Source organism: Miniopterus schreibersii (assembly GCF_964146895.1).
Source record: "Miniopterus schreibersii genome assembly, chromosome: 4".
Classification (NCBI taxonomy): Eukaryota; Metazoa; Chordata; class Mammalia; order Chiroptera; family Miniopteridae; genus Miniopterus; species Miniopterus schreibersii.
In genome coordinates this window covers 47,018,480-47,040,036 of record NC_138105.1, presented here as the reverse complement: position 1 = coordinate 47,040,036, position 21,557 = coordinate 47,018,480, and the positions used below count along the sequence as shown (strand labels likewise).

The window sequence follows — 21,557 nt, the reverse complement described above, 5'->3', positions numbered from 1 at the left end:
AACACCCTATGTACCTTCAAAAGGTGCTTGGCCTCCTTGGAAACAAACACACTGTTTAATACGACGCCACGGTCAAAATGGTTGAGGTACCACATTGTCCAAGCCCCCGACGTGTTCTCGTGGGTCTCCAGGTGAAACTGGGCCGCGGAAGGCTCCATCCTGAAATACCTGTGGGCACAGCACAGCGCGCTCAGCCCCGAGGGGGGCCGGCCAGCGGCGCTCACGGCCTCTCATTTCAGGGGAGCACAGGACACGGCCGAGTGGGTGCCCTGCGAGCACCGGGGCGACCCCCAGAGCCCCTTCGTCAGCCTTCTCGCCCACAGGCCGAGCATCTGAAGGCCAGAGCAGAGGTGACAGGGACAGAACCAGGACAGCTCACAGAGGCCGTGGGGGCAAAACCAGGATCCAGGTGCAACCGGGGAACACGGCGGGAGAGCTCCTTCCCGCAACCTGGCTGCCCGGCCCAGGCCTGTTCTGCGAACTGAGCCCTTCAGCTTTGTCTTCACATTTGAAACAACTCCTGTCTCTGGTTGTCAGCGGTGGGAATGCATGGAAGGCGAGCTCAGAGAATCATACCAGTCTTAGTTATATTTTTAAATCATTTCTAAACAAACACACCCACACAAAACCCATTCGATTTCAGGGAAAGAGGAATTAACCTACCCTGGGACGGCCGGAGAGGAGAGGCATGCTGTTAGTGTTGGAGTGTTTTTTGTCGTCTTCACGACTTCTTTCATGCCACTGTCACATGATGGAGCTGTTTTGAGGTATAAAGACATAAATGTAAAGTATCAGTATCTTGTTTTTCACTACGCCTGAACAAAAACAAGATATATGTGTTATTTATAGCTTTTTAATTATTTCACTTTTTATGCCTCCATTAAAATCATGCATCAAACAAAAATGGTAAAATCCTTTCTCAAACACGATCTTCCTTTCTGGCTTGCTGCCAATGATCTAAACCGGGGTGCCTGCCACCCCACCCCGTCTCACCCCCCTTTTATAAACCAACCTCTCACTTCTTTGGGGGGAAAAAAGAGGCAATGCTTTGTGGCTTTCTTTTTACACAGATCTGTATTCACCATAAGTAAAAGGAAAGCCCGCAGGCCTGCCAGAGATGATACAGGTGACAAATGAAGCTCAGCTGGGCGGAGTGAGCAGGAGCATGTGGAAGCTTGAGCAGGACAGAAATACAGCCTCAGTGACAAGAAGGAGCATCTGAGAGGAGGTGGGAATGCTTCTCAGAACACCGCTGCTTTATCAAAGCAATGAGCTGCCCTTGAGCGGGTGATAATATTCATTAAATCACTGGGATTGAATTCCTAACTCTAATACTAATACTCAAACCTTTTTTTAAAGCTACATGTATGATTTTTTAAAATTGTAACATGAACAAAAAAAGTGAAAATAAAGTCTACTTTTGCCTCCTGACTTCCCAATTATCTGCTAACAGATTTGTGAGCATCCTTGCAGTTTTTCTATTTCATACACAAATACATGGATACCCTTAAAGACCCAATGTACACACACTGCCTGCATTGCACGTGCATACATGCTTTCCAGCAGCTGCAGAGCACACCCCATACGTGAACTACCGTTTAACCAGTCCCCTATCAATGGGTGTTTACATTAGTTCTGTTGTCACAACAATGCATATTCCTGTAGGAGGAGCTTTGAATACACATATATCTGTAGATAAGTCCTAGAAGGAGAGTTAAGGACTGAAGAGCACACGTGGGCATTTTAAATGTCCACAGACTGCCAATTTTCCCTCCAAGAAAACCTGTGTCAATTTATACTCTTGTCAAAACCATGAGTGGTTTTTCCTCTCCTAATCATGACCAAAACAGGATATTAACATTCTTTTTCATTTTCATCAATCTAAGTGATAAATTATATTTCACTTGTTGCCTTAAACTTTCTTTCACTATAAGTGATATGTTTTCATGTTTAAAAATCCATCTGCATTTCTTTAAAGAAATCTTAACTATGAGCAAGAACCAAAAGACAGGATTGGGTTATGCTCACTAGACCGTCTGTATCGCATTCCACACAAAGAATCAAAACCGGACAGCACAACCTGTCTATCTGTGAAAGGAGTATCTCCAAACACATGCACATCCAGGTCTTTTAAACCACCCACTGAGTTACGCGTTAAACTCAAAATCTTCCACGTGTCCTCGACAAGCACTCCCTCTGTCCTGCTCTCTTGGAACGGTGAAAGCTGTGGCCCTGAGAGCAAACCCACTCCCTTTCCTAGAACCTCGCCTAATCGTAGTTGCAAGTCACTTCACAGAAAGAACTGCTGTCAGTAACAAAAATAAAAAGACAATTTCCAAGACTCTTAAAATCTGTACCTTTGCAAGTAAAAGAGGCGATTTTTGTGAAGTTCGTTGTGGAGGAAGGTAGAAGCACCGGTTCAAACTGCAGAGACAGTGTGTCTCTCTGTGAGGAATGATGCACATCCTATAACAACGACAGAAAATCCACATTACCCCTCTCGGCCAGGCAGCCATGTATCGAATTTGAGTCAACTCTGTTAAAATAACTAAGGAGCTCAGACTGGCATTCAGATAGCAACTGCGCAGCAGATGTGTCTACAACAGTACCGAGGGGGTGCTGACAACCTTCACCCAAACATGGTTCAAGCCACGGAAAATGGGTTTAAATTAAAGCAAGGAGAACAGAGACAAATGTTTCTGTATCTGTTCCTGGCAAACCCTCATGTTCTGCAATTAAATACACTTGTAAGTTTAACATTTACTTGATGTAAGCACTTACAATTACCTGTATCCAGATAAGGCTGTTTCCTGAATGTAATATATACATATTTACGGCCGAATCATCTGTCCAAAAGAATCAGAGCGACAAGATTAAAACAAAAAGCCATCTCCTTCTTACACATTACACGTTTCTCTAAAAAATGTAGCTTGTTTTTCAACACTGCAATTGAAACCGGGGGCTATTTTCTGCAGCGTATTCTTTTAAGTCACTAGAAAAAGGTTCCTTACAAAAAGACTGACCTACCAACACAGGGACTCTAAATGATAGAGAAATGCTGAGTTTGGGGTCAGACCACTGCTCCTCTAGATGCAACCAGCTGCCTGGACAGCTGCAAATACAGCTATGCTTTCCTGTTGATTAGACAACCCCTCGTTTCCTTATTTAGACAACCATACTTGGGACAAGTAAAACCTTGGGATCTCAAAACATAGCCTTCTTTTTAACCCTCACCAGCAGAAGCGCTCCCTGTGGGGCAGGGGTCTTCTCTATACTGATGTCTGCCTGGTCATTCTGAGAATCACCAAAATCCAGGAACCCGAGGACAGGAAAGCTTTCCTGCTGAATTTTTCCTATAATCAATTCTGAGGACTGGAAAGTAAGCAATGTTTGATCAACAGTAAGACTGCCAATGTTGCCCTGGGCAGTTTTGCTCACTGGTTAGAGCATCAGCGCATGGACTGAAGGGTCCCCGGTTCGATTCTGACCAAGGGCATGTACCTTGGTTGCAGGCTGGATCCCCAGCCTCGGTCGGGGCACATGTGGGAGGCAACCAATCGCTGTGTCTCTCTCACATCGATCTCTCTCTCTCTCTCCCTTTCACTCTCTGGAAAAAAGCAATGGAAAAAATATCCTCGAGTGAAGATTAAAAAAAAAAAAGACTGCCAGTATGAAACTGTATTTTGGTGCCATTTCTTTCTCTGTATGTGCATGCACACACACACACACACACACACGTGCACGTACCAGAACAGTCTTGACAACCAGTGGATAATAGCAAGTCCCACATTATAAATGTCATGGATCACATGATATGTGTCTCCAACAAAACTTCTTAGAAACTTAAATTGTGAACTAGGTTATATCTGGTAAGTAGGACCCACATTTTCAAAAATAAAATTCATAGAATGAACACTGAAATTCTTACTACTCTAAGTTGTCAAGCATCTAGGAACAACCAGTATTTCATCAACTATTAAAAAAAATACAAAACAGCATGATTTGGTCAACTGAACTTCTGCAAATCAGTAAAAGTAGAACAAGAGACACAAGACTTCAAATACTTTGTGAATAGTTATTTAAAATTGTTGTGCCCATTAAAATTGTTTACTATCTCCAGAATGCCAAGAAAAATGATTCCCAAGGAAACTCAGAATAGTTTGCATTTGTCCCTTAATTTACTCCAAAAATGTATTTGCAGCTGCAAACTGAGAACCAGTTACTACTACAATCTCTTAATAATGAAAGCAGCGGTTCTTTGTGTTGGATTTCGAGGGCACAGTGGTATAGAGTGATGATGCAGGTTAATCATAGTATATTACTGTGAAAATTGTAAAAGATTCCAACTTACCTGAGGTCTCAGACTTATCTGTAGCTACATATATAATAAAAAGGTGATCTAACAAATCCTGAGTGTTTTGTTCAAATTCTTTCGAGGAGTTTTCCATCGTTACAATTATGCTCATTTGTAGCCGTAACACATCATCGGAGTCCAGATAACAACTCTGCGATTGGAAGGATGGAAAAAAGGAAACTCAAAGATTTATCTGAACTTGGTGATCTCAAATTTTAGGGGGGGAAAAAACACTTATGGTAAGGTAAGGGTATGTGTACTTCTGAGAGCAGAATGTGCTGTTTTATTTTTGATATCTAAGCAAAGAGGCAGGAAGAAAACACTAAATTTTTCATTTTACCTTTAATCGCTGGCACACTTTATTATGTAAACTGCATTCCAGTTGTACCTGCAAGAGGCTAGTATTAGTGGTTTCTGCCTAAAAGAAGAAAAAAGGGGGGAAACAATGTAAAAGAAAGCAAAAGGCTCAATCTAGCATTAACAGCAGACAATCTATCATTTACTCAGAAACTACATTTACTCATCCGACAAGTATTTGAGTATCTGCTAACTGCTGGGTATTATTCTATTTACTGGAAATACAACAGTCAATAAACAGTTTACATTCTAATGGAAATCATAAGCTCTCCCCTTGGGCAACATGAACATTCCAACCATGGCAATAAGCAGATAAATATGTTCTAAATATACACAGGAACACTGTAGTTTGGCATCTCTTATACTTTCTGAACACTGTTTCAGCATAGGAGTCTATTTTTATTTTAAAGTAGGTTCAGCAAGTAATAGCCAACTGTTCTTATGTCTGCCTTCCATCACCTTAAAAGCTATGACAATACCCTAAGAGATGCCCAAAATTCAACTGGCTCTCACATTTTTATTTTTCAATTACAGTTGACATTCAATATTATTTTACATTAGTTTCAGGTGTACAGAGTAGTGGTTAGACAGTTATATAATGTAAAAAGTGATCCGATAAGTCTAGTATCCGCCTGATACCGCACAGTTATTACAATATTACTGACTATATTCCCTATGTTGTACTTTACCTCCCCATGGCTATTTTCTAACTACCAATTTGTACTTCTTAATCCCTTCACCTTTTTCACCCAGCCACCCCATCTACCCTTCCCATCTGGCAATCATCAGTTTCTTCTCTGTATCTATAAATCTGTTTCTGTCTTGTTTGTTCGTTTCTTGTTCTTTAGATTCCACACATAAGTGAAATCATGTGGTATTTGTCTTTCTCTGTCTGACTTATTTCACTTAGCATAATACTCTCTAGTTCCATCCATGCTGTTGCAGATGGAAAGATTTCATTCTTTTTCATGGCCAAGTAATACTCCATTGTATATATGTACCACATCTTCTTTAGCCAATCGTCCGCTGATGGGGACTTTGGTTGCTTCCTTATCTTGGCTAGTGTAAATAATGCTGGTTCCATGTGCTCTTGAAAAAAATGTATATTCTGCTGCTTTGGGGTAAATGCTCTAAAAATATCAATTAAATTCATCTGATCTAATGTGTAACGTGAGGCTGCTGTTTTCTTGTTGATTTTCTGTCTATTAATGACAATAGGGTGTTAAAGTTTCCCTTACTATGATTGTATAACTGTCATATGTTATATTTTTAATATGTGGGAGAGCTATGAATGGAAAGGACAAAAGTATATAAAAAGAATGCAGAATTTCATCAAGTTCAAAGATCTTAACAGCCACATGGGATGATACTGACTTTTTTTTAAAGAAGAACTTATTGATTTTTTTTAGAGAGAGAGGAAGGGAGAGGGAGACAGAGACAGAAACACCGATATGCGAGCACAACATCGATTGGCTGCCTCCTGCACACCCCGAACCCGGGATCAAGCCACAACCTGGGCATGTGCCCTTGACCGGAAATCGAACTAGCAACCTCTTGGTGCACAGAATGATGCCTAACCAAATGAGCCACACCGGCCAGGGCGATATTGATTTGTCTTGAACACAGGAAATGCAAAGTCCCATCCAGAGATACAGCCTTTTGGGTGGGAGGGCAGGCAGCTGCAGACAGTGAATACAGGGAAAAGTCAGGTGATGCAGCACGTAAATCTAAAGGGCCTGGCTCTGAGGGTTCCTCTTCTGTTGAGTTTGATATGTCCCGCATCAGTTATTACAAAAAGGCCCTCGGGCCCAGTCGGCGAGGCTCAGTGGTTGAGCACTGACCTATGAACCAGGAGGTCATGGCTTGTGTCCCTGTCAGGGCACATGCCCGGGTTGCGGGCTCGATCCCCAGTAGGGGGCGTGCAGGAGGCAGCCGATCAATGACTCTCTCTCACCATTGATGTTTCTATCTCTCTCCCCATCTCCCTTCCTCTCTCTGAAATCAATTAAAAATAATTTAAAAAATTTTTTAAAAAGACACTTGGCTTGGTAGCCACAGTCAGAACACCAGAAAATCTCCACAAGGGAAGAAGGCATTCCCCAAATCCTTGGCTGACTTAGCTGTAGATAAGTGTCTATGTACTCCAGGAAGATTTAGTACTAAGTAGAATCACCCTAATTATGCTTAATTTGTTAGATTTATGAGAATTACCTAAGTATATTACATAAAAACCCATTTTTAACTACTTCAATTGTCATTCAGGTAATTAAAGTACAGAAAAATATAAAATATTATTTTTTAAAATGCAGTAAAAATATTTAACCAAGCTTGTAAATGGGACCAAACATTCACCAACGGCTTTTAAAAAACTAATTGCTAGTATTTGCTAGACTTAAACAGAAAAACACCACCGTGAGCAGAACCTAATATCTTAAAGAAGAAAGATTTTTGAATTTGTCTTTTGGGGAACAAGTCCCACAATCAAAGACATAAACAAACAAAAAAAGCCCACCACTTCTCTGAAACTGCTTTCAGCAAAGTTACAAAAGACCTCCATCTCCAAATCCAACAGAGACTTCTCTCTTTGTCCGACCCTTCTCCCTCACTTAACACCATTAAGCCATTTGTCCTTCTGGCTTTTCTCAGTCATCTTTGGTTCCTCCTCCTGTGACCATCAGACGTTCGAATTATTCTGGATTCTGTCTTTTGCCCTCTTCCCTCTCCCTAGGAGAACTCTGTGACAAGCTGAAGTTTGTTTCTCCAGCTCAGACCTCTCTGCACACCCGTAAGTCCAACCCACACGGGCATCGCCTGAACCCCGCCTCACACACCCAAGGCATCGAGCCCTGCTGTGCGCCGCCTCTTAGCACCATGATTCACGCGCTTACGTCAGAAACCTGAAAAACAACTTTACACTCTCACTTACCCTCCTCAAACTAACCCCAAACCAACTTACACTGACTGTGCCTCCTCAGCAGCCCCTGAATCCATCCAGTTCTCTTCAGTCCTAATACCCTAAGGATGAGGGGTCAGCGAATTATGCCCATGGGCCACATCCAGCCCGCTGCCTGTGTTTGTCCATAAAGTTTTATTCGAATGGGGCCACACTCATTCCTTGCCTATTGTCTGTGGCTGCTTTCCTGTTACGATGGCAGAATTGAGTATTTGCAACAGAGGTCTATGGCCTGCAGAGGGGGTAAAAATAACTACTCTTGGGGCCTTTACTGAAAAAGTGTATGGACCCCCAGCCCCAGCGGGAGGGAGAGAGAAACAAAGGCAGGCAGGCAGCTGCACCAACCTCCTCCTGGTGTCCGTGTCCACCTCTGCCCCCTCCGCTCCGCTCCCCACACTGTATCGAGCGAGCTTAGAGAAGAGGGGAGGAGGGAGTAAAGGGCGATGGACGGGGACTTGACTTGGGGTGGGGAACGCACACGACAATATACAGATGATGTGTTACAGAATTGTACCCCTGAAACCTATATAATTTTATTAACCAGCATCAACCCAATAAATTTAATTTTAAACGTTTTAAAATAAAGCGTTTACAAATATACAAATCAGGCGAAGCCACTATCCGCTTAAAACCCTTCGAAGACTTCCTGCTTGGCCTAAGTCCCAAATCTTAACTGTAGCTACAAAACTCAGGCACCTGCCTAGTCTCTACCTCCTTGTTTATGCTCCAGCCTCACGGGTAGATTTCTGCTCTATTTTGTCTTCAACCTCTAAATTTGCTAATCCTTTACTTTGAACCCACATGTCCGACCCACCCGCCCCTCCACCTAGCTAAACCAAATGCATCCTTCCTGTCCCAGCTTAAACATCACTCAGGGAGGTTTTCTCTGACACTTCAGCTGGGGTAAGTGCCATTACTCACCCACAGCACCTTTCACCTGACCTTCCCTAACACCCCTCATTATAACGTAATAACCTGTTCAAGGTCTGTCTTCCCCAGCAGACTGTAATGTAAGCATCTTGTCTGTTGGTTCTATCACAATGCCTACCACTTAATCAGCGCTCAATATACTGCTGGTGAATGAAGAACAGTGGGCACAAGTTACATGCTTGCTTAAAAGGGGCAAGAAACTAAAAGTAATAAACACTGGCTATAAAATAAAAATATATCAAAACCTGATACTTGGCATGTGCTTCTGATCTAAAACTTCCCCCAAAAGTTTAAAGAAAAACTCATATCAACACACTTCCAACATATACATTTATAATTAAGTTGGGGCTTTATAATCTATAATTTAACCATAGATATTAACCCGGCTAGCAATTCTCTTCCCTAAAATATTTCTTCAAATGTTGAAATAATGTTAGAAGTTCAAAATTATGATTTTGAACATGATTAAAAAATCCTATGTGCACTGTAACCTGATGTGATTTAAATTCTTATGTTTTGTCATACTGGTACATTTCTGGATGGATGAATTATAATTTACCATTTTAAGTAAAATTCTTCTATTAGCTGGAAACAAAACAAAAATAAACCACTACAGTTTCATTTGCTATAGAACATATTTCAGCATCCCACAAGGGGGAGTTCCAGCACCTCCAACCTGCCCTTGAAGCAGGCTAATTTTTCTCAAAGAGAAATTTAAATGTTCCTGTCTTCCTTTTTCAAAAACAAAACTATTGCAATCTTGACTTTAAAAAGAAAACAATAACCAAAGCATGAGCCAGCTGGGGCAACCATACATGCTGGGAAGGTGAATTACCCCTGAAAGGACCCCAACAGAGTACATTTGTTAGGACGGTAGGACATCTTGTCCAAGAGTATGCTGAGCAGATTATAAAAGAAACACAAAACCGATTTCTCTACTTTGGAAACCTCCCACACTACTTGAAAAAATTAACTCAAAAAAAAAAAAGAAAAAGAAAAAACATGACTTCATAAATTTCATAGCTAAAAGAAAAACAAACCCCTTAGTGGTTTTCACATTGAGTATATGGTATGATTCCCTTTTAGACGAGGGAAATGTTGGTTGGAAGGGATAAGTGACTGACTTATCTAAGGGTCCTAAGTTTAGTTAGTGGAAAAACAGAAAACAATAGCAGGTCTTTTGACACAAGTCAGTGTATTTCCCAAGTAAGTAATAAACCAACCCTATTCCTCCTAGGTACTTAAAAGCCTAAAAATTCTTCAACATGGAAATAAATATTAGAAAACCATGTCAACAAATAATACCAAGGACAAGAAAACAGCAATGTAAAAGCTCCTTTTGTATGGCTTGTAATCCCTAGGTTTTGTGGTGAAGAGGTATGAATCTAGGTAATTGGATCTAAGAGAGAAAAAAAATCCCTTCCTTTATTTGCTAAGAAATTGGTCTGTGTAGACTGGGCCAGGGCTAGAGTGTGACTTGAGGGGATTGTCTGCAATTAAACAGGAAAAAAAAGATAAACAATTTATATGACTTTTATTAACAAGAGTAAACCATATCCTAACAAAAGTATATGAGAACCTATAAAATATTAATCCAGACACAATGAACAATTTATGATCATCCCAGTAATGACCATACGTAAAAACCTTTCATTTAAGGAATATAACTTGTGAAACAAAAAGAATTATTTAGATAAGTCCCAATCTTAGATTCTATTTTCCTCACACATTTTTTTCTCCACTGTCACAATTGTAAATGCTAAGCTAGAGAGATCCTTAGAAAGGTAAATCTTTTATGCCATTGTATGTATCAATAGGAACACAGTTTCCATATAAGCTTGTGACCATCCCAGCCAGTGGCCCCCCCACACACTGCTGGGTACAATACATTCTATACAGCAAATGATTTTGTATAAAATGAGCACTTTCTTGGGTCCTTTCCACACAACACTCACGTTCTATAACCAAACTCCTAATTTAGGGTTTCCTGCATAACAGACAGAGTCAGCTGAGTTAATAGTAAGCACTGTTTGGTTGCTTTAACCTTATGTTAAACAGCAGTTGTGTTTCAACTCTCACCACGGCCACTACTAACCCTTCTAGTCCTCAGATATTTAACCGCTGAAACAAAATTTACCTATGTTGCCAGACCCACTCACTAAGCTATTTGTAAAAGCCTAGGAACTGGCTGAAAAGAGTGTTTGTTTTGTTTTAAGGGATCAGGGGTTAGAGCATATGGGTAGCATTTTTGCTCACCCACATCTCTGGAGAAAAGGCAGTGTGGCCAGGTGACAACCTTCACCATAGATTCCAGATGAAGCCCAGCCACGAGACGCTGGGGACATTCCTATGCTTTCCCAGGTTCAGCTTCCTCTTCAATAAAACAGAATTAATGAACTCACAGCCATGTGAAAAGCACTAAATGAGATGCACATGCCAATCGCAGGCCATGCACCAGGCCCGCACCAGGCCCAAACCAGGCCGTCACGAGGGAGCATTATTATTTTCACTTGCTCATTCATTATTAATACATTAAATTAGTAAAATTCCACAACAAATAATTTAAATGCTTCTCGGAAGCATTTTCCCCACATCAAATGTGTTAGAAGGAAACGCCTCTTCCCCCAAAATTCCTTCTTTCTAAAAGAAGGGATTTTTCTTTTTTTCCTTAAACACTTCAGATTCTTTTTGTCTTATTTCACCCTTGGTTCAGAACCCAAGAACAGACAGAAGTGTCATTTACGGCAAATCACCCCCCAGCCCCCAGAATGTGCCACTGGCCCTGAAAGATAAATAAAAAACAATTTACCGAACAAGTTAACACTTAGATACTGTGACTTTGGGTTGGACCAAGTGGCAGTGGCCTGTATTTTACACTTGGGTGGCTGACTCTGAATGACTACAATCTGGCCTGGCGCTTTCGGGAGAGCTCTGCGGGATTTTCACCTTGGTAGGTCATGCAACGTATGGTGGTTCTGTCCAAAGGCTAACAGCTATTTTTACACAACTGGATGCTTCTGGGCCTTAAGCAAATGGCAAGTGGCTCCTGAAGGCCTAGCTCAGCCCTTGAACCTGGGCCCAGGCTCGGCAAAAGTTCAGGTGTTAAGATGCAGGCTGCTGCATCTTGACCTTGAGCAGCAAAGGCACAGCTTTTACCTGAGTGGCCTTGGCCGCGGCAAGAATGAAAGGCTGTTGTGGCAGAAATCAGTGTGGTTCCTCAAAAAATGAAACACAGACCTACGCCAAAGTGATCAGAGGGACTCAGATACTTGTACACCCATATACATAGCATCATACACAACAGTCAAAAGGTGGAAATAACCCCAAATCCATTGATGGATGGACGAATAAAAACACACAGTATGGGGACACACTGGGCTATTATTCAGCTTTAAAAGGGAAGGAAATCCTGACCCCTGTTACAACATGGATGAACCTTGGAGACATTACGCTCAGTGACATAAGCCAGGCACAAAAGGACAAATGTTGTGTGATTTCACTTCTATGAGGAGACCTAAAGCAGTGAAATTCAGGGAGACCTAAGAAATAATGGTTACCAGAGGCTGAAAATGGGGAGTTAGTGTTTAGTGGGCACAGAGTTTGGGTTTGGGGAGACGAAAAAGTTCCAGAGATGGGTGGTTGGGATGGTTGCACGACACTGTGAATGTACTTAATGCCACTGAACTTCACACTTAAAAGTGGTTAAAACAGTGAGTTTGCGTATGTCTATTTTACCACAAGAAAAGGAAATGGGAGAAAGGACAGGGAAAAGGGAAAAGAGAAAGAAAAATCCCCAATCAGGACTCTCTTCAAGACAGAGCTTCCAGAATACTATCTGTTGCTTTCATGTCCAGGTCTGAAAGAAACTACTGGGCCCACCTCCTGGCAGGCAGGATAGACAGGCTGCCCTGGATTCTGCTCCTCTTTTATGCACTATCTTTAAGGCTGAGAGCCAGAACTGCGAAAGGCTGCAGCTTAAAACCAAGAGGTTGGTCCACTCACTCAAAAGTTTCTCCCCAGTTCATTGGAGCTAGATTATTAACCATCTAAATGCTAACCACCGTCTCAGATTTCCAAGATCCAATGTGACAGAGCCATATAAGAGGGGTGGATTTTATAAATAAAGAAGCAATAAGGGTATTCTTATTAAGGAGTTATGCTGCAACATTGGGCTGAGTCAGAGAAGTAATTTGACAAAATTATTGCACACACAAATTAGACAACCACTAAGGTCTGTCCTTGGAATCATCAGGTTCATTCCAGAAATCAAAGAGGCGCTAGATGGTTAGAGAAACACACTTCAGTCTTCCTACTGGGACAAGAGGAACAAAAACCAAAAAAAGGAAGGCAGACTGATGACACAGAAGGAAGAGAGGGGTACCCTTTGGAGAAAAAGCTTAGGAGACAACTAGACATAACTGAAATAGAACAGGAGACCTTGAAAGCCCGGTTCAAAGACATAATAGGAGAAATGAGACAGCCTGGGATCTAATTGAAATGAGGAAAATAGATCTTTGTGCTTGTTGGAGCTTTAAAAAACTAATAAGGAAGACAAACAAGATCTCAGCAGACTGAAATTGCTCCCCCAAGAGGAACCAGGATTCAGTTCTAGGAACTATGGAGGAACATACTTCTAAAGACAGGCACAGAGCCCACAGTAAGAGCAACTGAGGACCTGCACCTTCCAAGACTGAGACCAAGGATCACATAAAATGTGCACAGGCTGTGAAGGAGAGACCAGGGAGATCAGAACAGAAAGTTCAGAGCATTGTAGATGAATGCACAGTTATTGCCTGTGCCCTAAGGGAATATGTTTGATGTTCATGGAGTTAGACTCCATCTAAGAGAAAGCACAGCACAGAAGAAACCCATTAAAGGGAACCAGGCAGGACTAGACAGACTGGTCCCAGGCCTGATTCAGGTACTGGTCTAATGGGAGAGATCTCCAATGTAAGATGATACAATGCAGGGAAGAGGAGATTTGCTTGAATAATAGATGCTTTCAGAAGACTCAAAACTTATTGATTTTATCTCTCTTGCTTTGGGAGAACTCATAAGAAAACATCTAGAGGAAAAAAGTGTGTGTGTGTATGTGCACACACACACACACAGGTGTCCCCCAAAAGTGTATACACACTTGGAATAATAATTATTTCCAATGTTTCTTTTCAGATTTAACCCATTGGAATTAATAATTATTCAAACTGTGTATTCATTTTTTGGGACACCCTGTATATACCAGTAAGGAAAAAGTAAAAAAAGGAATGCACCAATTCCAGCAAACAGTAGCAGCTTACAAGCGTTAGAGAAAGAAAGAGGCCAACAAAAGAAGCTGGTTAAACAGCTAGAAACTCAGCTGAGCCTTCCTCAAAGGAAGAGGGAAACGGAATAAGCACATCCTGGAGGCACAGCCCTTGACTTTAGAGAAAGAAGGGCCATTAACAACCTGGAGGAGACAGGGAGTGACTCAGGGCCAAGGTCTATCCCACCAGGGGCTGAGCTCCCAACGTATCAACAGCAGCTCCCCCCCAGGAATCTGCTGAGAGCAGTGCTCCGCTTGAAATAAGTGGGGCAAAGGAGGAAAAGCCTTCCCTAAGTAGTAGGTTCCAGAGCCCCAGTGAGTCCACAGTAAGAGGCAAAGGAAACCACAGTGTGCACAGATCTCAGTGTCTGTGCGCACAGCCACCGCAGGTGCTCCATCCCTAAACAGAGGTCAGCCCCAATCAGCACAGGGGCGGAAACAAGGGCTCCCTGCAGAAAGGAAAAGAAAGACACACCTAGTGACTACCCTTCAACCACTGCAAAGTTCTAACTCAGGGCAGGCCAGTGCAGCTCAGGTGCTGCTTCCTGAGACAGGAACTAGTGTGCACAGGTGGCTCCTCCATACCCCACCCCCAAGGTCCCAAATTAGCTTCTTGACAAGCAAGTGGCTCCATCAAGTTCAAATGCCAAGATCATGGACTCAAAACAACTGGCATGAATTGCAGCTGAAACCACGGGGATGCTCTCTATCTGTGCTCTTCCTTCCCTTTGGCAAAGAGAAGTACTGGGAACAATTTTTGTTTAGAATTAGTACCTTAAAGGCAGGAATTGGGGGCATGTTTTCCAAAACAGGTGGACGTAAGGCTGATCATCTGATATTCTTGTCTGTCTTATTAAGGTTCTAGACTCAAGTGAGGCTGAAGAGAGACTTGGTATTGAACTACTGTAACTTCAGAAACCCCGAGGCAGTCATGCACACCCTCTATCAAGACAGAGCCCAGGCTGTAGCTGCTGAGGTGTCCCCAGTTACATGGGGCATGGAGAACCTCTCCGGCTAAGACAAAATACAAAATAAAATAAAAATGAAGGAATTAGGGAGGACTTCAAATTCTTTGAATGTTAACTCACAGGCCAAGCTAATTTCATATTGGGACTATGGCCTTGAACTTTCAAGTCTTGCCAAAGGACTGAATCTATGAATTTTAAAGTTCTCCTAGAGTTTCATAAAAGGAGAGGCTTTATATTCATATTTGTTTTAAAGTTAAGTGAGGACTGTGCTTGAGCTATGTGCCTGGTTCTAGTTCTAAGCGCTTTACATGTATCAACTTATTCAATAGCTACAGCAATCCTATGAGGTAATGCTATTATTACCTACTTGATTTATAAATTAAGAAACAGGAGGTTAGGTAATTTGGCCAAGGTCACTCAGAACCAAGATGGCCTGGTGGCCTGGTTTCAGAATTCCCCTTCTTATTCGCCACACTGTGCATGTCTCCGACGGGGCATCCACTGTGGTTGGTGTTTTTTATTGGAGCATTTTAACTGTTATTTGATCCCACTGCAAAAGCTCTGATAAGCTCTACTGGATATCATACTTGAAAAGAATCTGGGATGGGAAACAGACGAGAAAATGAACTTTCAACCTTGGGTATAGGCTTTGGAGCAGATTATCAATGATTATTATAATTCATCTCAGAGCTTTCTAGGGGCAAACTCAACAGTATGCCCCAGCAGTCTTAGGGGGATCAACAAAGAAACAGGGGGTATGGTACTCCTGGGAGAAGGGACAGGCTCAGGAAGATAGACACACAGCCACTGAACATCTGATGATCTCGTCAGAGAAGGGAAGGTCACAGGCTTAGAAATAGGTGAGCCCAAGGGGTCAGGAGTATAAAACAGAAACGTTATAAGGAAAGGATTCTCTTCCCCTAAATACTTGTCCTCTTGCCCCAAGCCTTCCTTTCCCCTCAAGGTAGAGGGAGTTGCCTATTAGTGGGTAACAGAAAATGATTCTGTGCTATAGGCAGTGGTAATGAGGGGGAGATATGGGAGGAGCTGGTTTCTTTCTCCTTCACCCTACACCCTGGCTAAGGGTGTCTGTCCTTGATTCAAACTTCCCTTCCAGGGGACCACCCATGGTGTACCTAAGAGATGGGGCGTTGCCAACTCCGGCTCTCTTCTTACCTTAGCTGATACAGAAGAATGTGGCTTACCAGTAATAAAAAGGTAGCATTTTAGTTCCTCAGCCCCTGATTCTTATAAATCTACTAGTTCAGAACCTGGCCAGGAAGAGAGGTGCTAAATATTGGGCATTTTCAAGTCTTCTAATAAAATTTTATATTAGAATATTATATTATCATTATATTAGAATATTATAATGAATGACATAAAAAATGCGTGTCTTATAACTTCATAAATAGCTAAGATGGTAATTTCTTCCTTTTAAAGACATTTATTCAATTATCAAGCGTTTATTTACCACATGGTGATAGACCCAGGCTCTATACTAGGTAACAAGAAAAATATTGATTAGAACATGATTCCTGCTCTTAAGGAGCTTATAATCTTAGTCCAGGAAACACATACATAAAAACAAAAGTTTTTCAGTATTACTCTCAGAGTTTTCAACAAGGAGAGAATCAATTTTCTTCCTTCCTTTCTCTACTCACCAACCCTCTATCCCTCTTCTTCCCAAGCTCCCAATCCATTGAATCATTCTGACTCATGGCTCCGAAGGAGAAATTTTTTTAGATTCAGGCAATTTCCTTGCTTTTATTTGTTTATTTTTATATTTTTTTAGAGAGAGAGAGAAAGGGAAAGGGATAGATAGAAACATTGATGAGAAAGAAACATCATCGATCTTCTGCCTCCTGCAGGCCCCCTACAGAGGATTGAGCCCGCAACCCAGGCATGTGCCCTGACCAGGAATCGAACTGGTGACCTCTTGGTTCATGGGTCAATGTTCAACCACTGAGCAACGCCAGCCGGGGTTGCTTTTAAAAACTATATTCAGAGGTAGGTAGTAGGGAGAAATTAGGTAATGGTATGTATCTACCAAACATACAGTGATAACTTTCCAGAGTTAGACAGTCTATGATTTTTATGTAAGAAAATCAAACAACTTTCATCAAGCAGAGACATGGTCTTAAATACATTACGATGACACACAGACGTGTAGGAATTCTCAGCTATTCCACCCAGAAATTCTGTTTTGTTTCATTTAAAATGAATTATGTAAGACGATCAGGAAATCATGGCAGTTACAGAGGCCGTCAACCATTCTCTCTTCTCTATTTTCCATCTTCGAATCTTAGATCAGACTTTTGTAACTTATGTTCATGAGAAATCCAAGCCCTTCCATTCCTCCTCTGTCAACCTGTGATGGAAAAAGGTGCTCCTTGTTCTCCTCCCTACGCTGATTTTACAGCTTTGCTTCCACACTGCCAAATTTCATTGACAGAGATCAGCACCTCTGGAGGCAAGGAGCAGGGAACAACCCAGGGCACCCCCCAGGCAGCAGACTCCACTGCAGGCCTTGCTCAGCACCTGTCCCGGGCAGGACGGCACAGGGCCTGACCTCACACTCCAAAAGCAAAGGTTGTGCCAGTCTTAAAAGGTTAGGAACTCCTGGTCTGGAATATATCATATGGGATACCCAGAAATAATCTCTCCTTCACACAGCCCCGTGACATGACACCACGGTGGGGGAGGAGACCTCTCATCACACAGTCACACACTCAGAAAAAAATACTAAAAGGAGATGACAAAAAAAAAATTTCTTATCTTAGTTACTTTTGCTGAGTCTGACTGTGGCCTTGGGGTATATTTCTAATTTTTCACTTCTCTGATTTCCCCCTTTTCTTATAACTACATTATAATTTTTTTATAACCATACTTTTAGACAATTAATTTGATACCATGTTGGAACACACACATACACATACACACACACCCTTTACTGAGTTGCCCATGTTGCCTTATAATTCCATTTTTAACAATATGTGTTATTTTACAATTATTCCAATAACAATAATGTAAGTTCTTTGACCTGTTTGAGACAGGCTTATTGCTATAGTGACCCCACATGCCGGATTATGAGAGTGTGCCAATTTCAAGTATTCTTTTTTGCCCAAATAAATCACTGAAACACTCCCTAAATCTCAATAGCTTGGATCCAAAACAGCTCTGAAGAAAACATGAAAAAACAGATCTGCTTTTTCATGATCCTAATACAACTCTACTTACATAGTATATCCCATCATATATTTTATAGTTACAATCACAGAGTATAGTCTAGCTTGTACCCTGCAAATCACTTGTCAGAGATTTCTATGTAGAGATCGTAATGACTTGGAAGAACTACTTAATAGTCTACTATGTTGAGACACTCAAATTTAACACATCCTGTTTTCCGCTGTTGAGCCTTTAACTGTTTCTACTATTGTTTGCCATTATAAAATGCTGCAAAAAAACCCTCCGCATTTTATTTGCAGTATCTTTCCTGCACAGGAATTACTAAGTCAAAAGAAATGAAAATCATTATGACACTTACTATATATGGGCAAAAACTGAAAGCATACTGAGCTGGGACTGCCCATCCTGGCTCTGCTCTCAACCTCTGCCACGTAACTTAAACTCTAAGTCCATTCGACAATTTCTAAAATAAGAATGATACCACCTGCCCTGGCAGTAAATCTGTTGAAGGTCAAACTGGTTGATGTGGAGAAAAGGTGAAGTGACGCAAACCTTAGATGTTTCGAGGGGCAGAAGTACTATTTGGGGATGTCAACTCAGATGCCATTGACTCATCTATCTATTAAAAACTCTGGGGGCCGTCAATGTACTGAACATTAAGTTGATGCTGCAATGATAAAAATGAAAAAGAAACATCCTGTCCTAGGGAGCCTCATGGAAGAGCAGGCGAGGGGACAACATGGGACAGTAACTGTTAAGGCGGGGATCTGAACGAAGTGCGTGGGACCAGAGCAAACACTTGCCTTGGAACATGGAGGTTTCAGAAGAGGTAGTATCTGGACTGGGTCTCGAAGGATAGAATGAGGAGGTTAATTAGAGTTTGAGTGGGGTAAGAGCTTATGGAGGTGAGGTGGTTTGTAAAACGGGGGTGCCATGTTCTGGCAGCGACGAGAGAAGAGGCTGGAGCCAGGCGATGGAGGCCCTTGCACGCCAGGCGAAGGCACTTAGATTTTATCCTGTAGACAACAGGAGACCCAGCAAGCACAGTGACTAGGAAAATAACGAACAGTTTTGTTTAAGAAGCCATCATCAGCCCTAGCCAGGGGCTCAGTTAGTTGGAGTGTCATCCTGTACACCAAACGGTTGTAGGTTTGATTCCTGGTCAGACAGGGCACATACCCAGGTTGCAAGATTGATCCCCAGGTGGGATGCACATGGGAGGCAACTGATCGATGTTTCTCTCTCCCTCTCCCTCTCCCTCTCCCTCCCTTTCCCTCTCCCTCTCTCTCCCTCTCCCTCTCTCTCCCTCTCTCTCTCACCATCTCCAGCCTCTAGCCATCCTGGTAGGTGACCAGAACCTAGTTCAGCTTCCTTACATCTGAGAGACAGTAGAGGAAAGTGCGTCACGTGTGTCAAATCATATGTATTACAACAATGCACAAGGGTATGCATCGGTTTTCTGATTGTTTTCTATTTCATTTCTCATGATGGAATTGCAGCGACAAATTGTATGATGTTGTTTGTGATCATTCTGACAACTCGCAATTCTCTCAAGCTTTGAAACAGAGTGCCATCTAAAAACGCCACTTGGACTGTGTCCTTAATGCAGCACAGCAAGCACACCTGCTGTTTTCTGTTCTGATCCAGGCTCACGGTTTTGTGAACTAGCCCTGCTATTTTATTCTCTGATCAGCATATCATCGCAGTCTGGAGGAGTCGAGCTGCATCTGCATGTTTCGGAGCCTTCACCTTTGTTCATGTTTAAGCCAGATCATTTAAAAATACTCAATAAATTATACTAAAATCCAATTCCACTTAGATCCCTAGGTATAAAAGCTTTAAGTGGCAAAAAGTGGAAGCAACTCAAATGCCCACCAACTGATAAACAGTTCAATAAAATGTGGTACATCCATACAATGGTCTATTATTTGGCAATGAAAAGGAATGAAAGGCCAATATATGGTATGACATGGATGAAACTTGAAAACACTATGTTATGTGAAAGAAGCCAATCACAGAAAACCACACATTTCATTTATATCAAATGTCCAGAATAGACAAATCTATAAAGGCCGAAAACAGAGTGGTGGTCACCAGGGACTAGGGCGATGAGAATATTCTAAAATTAGATAGTGGTGATGGTTGCACAACTTTGCGACTATACTAAAAACCACTGAATTCTACACTTTAAGTGGGTGAATTTTATGGTAAGTGAATCTTCTCAATAAGGCTGTTAAAAAATAAATTAAAATGCAAAAGAGAAAAAAGAAACCAAACAGAGAATTTAGTATTAGCTAACACAAACAAAGACCAAGGAAAACCAAGTCACCACCAACGTGCGCCACAGGACAGGGAGCAACGGAAAGTGCTCCTGATGGGCGGGCTATAGACCTGCTGAGGCCAGAACTTCGCTCAACCCATGTTCACCGGGCACCTCCGGACGCAGGCGCTGGGCTGGGCGAGGAATACAGTGGAGCGCCGAGCCAGACAGCCCTGCTCTCACGGCGCAGATTCCACGGAGCGAAGGAAAGAGTGGCTCAGTAACCACGTTACAGGTTGTGTGATTACTTAATGGGCAGAGATTCCTGGAAGAAGTTAAGCTGATAAAGGAAGAATGGAAAGCTGGGGGAGGGGGAGTTTTAGGAAACTGCAGACACAAAGGACCTGTGGCAGGGGTGAAAACAGACAGCATGTGCCAGCAAGCTGAGGAAGGCTGGTGTGCCTGTAATGCAGAGAGCAAGTGTGGTGTGCTACGAGACTGAAGAGACACGGTGGCCACGCTGCGGAGGGCCTTACAGCCACCTGCTCCCGTAAGGACGGGGTGTAAATCCCACGACCTAGAGGAATGCACTGAAAGGGGTGAAGCAGGTGACTAATGAGGTCCAACTTGCATTTCTGGGAAAAAGACTAGAAAGGGCCACAGTACAGGCTGCCAGTTAAGGGGCTACTGTCGTAGTGAGGAGAGAGATGACAATGGTGTGGATACAGAAGAGGCCAGTGGCATCACGGCCAACTGACAGGATCTTCCAGGAGAGCGGATAATGTACACGCTCTTGTCATATCCAGGTCTCACTCTGAGACCTCTCGATGAGACCCTTAATTCCACGCATCCTTAAATGAACCCCACTAACTAAAGTAATCTGAACACTCACCTCTGTTTTAACACTTGTGTTACCCCTAATATGGCATCTAGCTCTCGAAGCTCCCAATCTCAGTCACCAGAGAAACCTGGACATTCTCGGCTGCCCCCCCGTTGCTGAAGGACAGCCTGAGATAAGGCTAACAATGTTCATAGGAAAAAAGTGATGCTGTCAGCATATGCAAGTTAAACTTACTCTAGCCCTGGCAGGCAGTTACAAACACGCAGGTCAGACCACATCAGTCTCCTGCTTAAAACCTTTCAATAAGGCCCCACTAAGTTTAGGATTTAAAACAAATCCAAATTTGCAAAGTAAAAGAAATCTAAACCCTTGCAGGAGGGGCCATTCAATTTTATAAAAATGAAAA

General features: G+C 42.3%; 1 protein-coding gene across 6 annotated transcripts in view; it reads right to left on the bottom strand.

The window, feature by feature from the left end:
- Positions 1 to 21,557, bottom strand: part of TMEM131L (transmembrane 131 like) — a 136,198-nt gene that overhangs the window by 42,210 nt on the left and 72,431 nt on the right. For 4 of the 6 annotated variants that reach the window (XM_081136613.1, XM_081136614.1, XM_081136617.1 and 1 more), the window contains 6 exons: positions 4,695 to 4,772; positions 4,352 to 4,505; positions 2,782 to 2,846; positions 2,358 to 2,466; positions 664 to 757; positions 15 to 168 (listed from right to left, as the gene is read on the bottom strand). In XM_081136613.1, the coding sequence (XP_080992739.1) occupies positions 15 to 168; positions 664 to 757; positions 2,358 to 2,466; positions 2,782 to 2,846; positions 4,352 to 4,505; positions 4,695 to 4,772 (654 nt within the window). The remainder of the gene's footprint in view (positions 1 to 14; positions 169 to 663; positions 758 to 2,357; positions 2,467 to 2,781; positions 2,847 to 4,351; positions 4,506 to 4,694; positions 4,773 to 21,557) is intronic. The other 2 variants (XM_081136615.1, XM_081136616.1) reach the window with 1 other exon arrangement.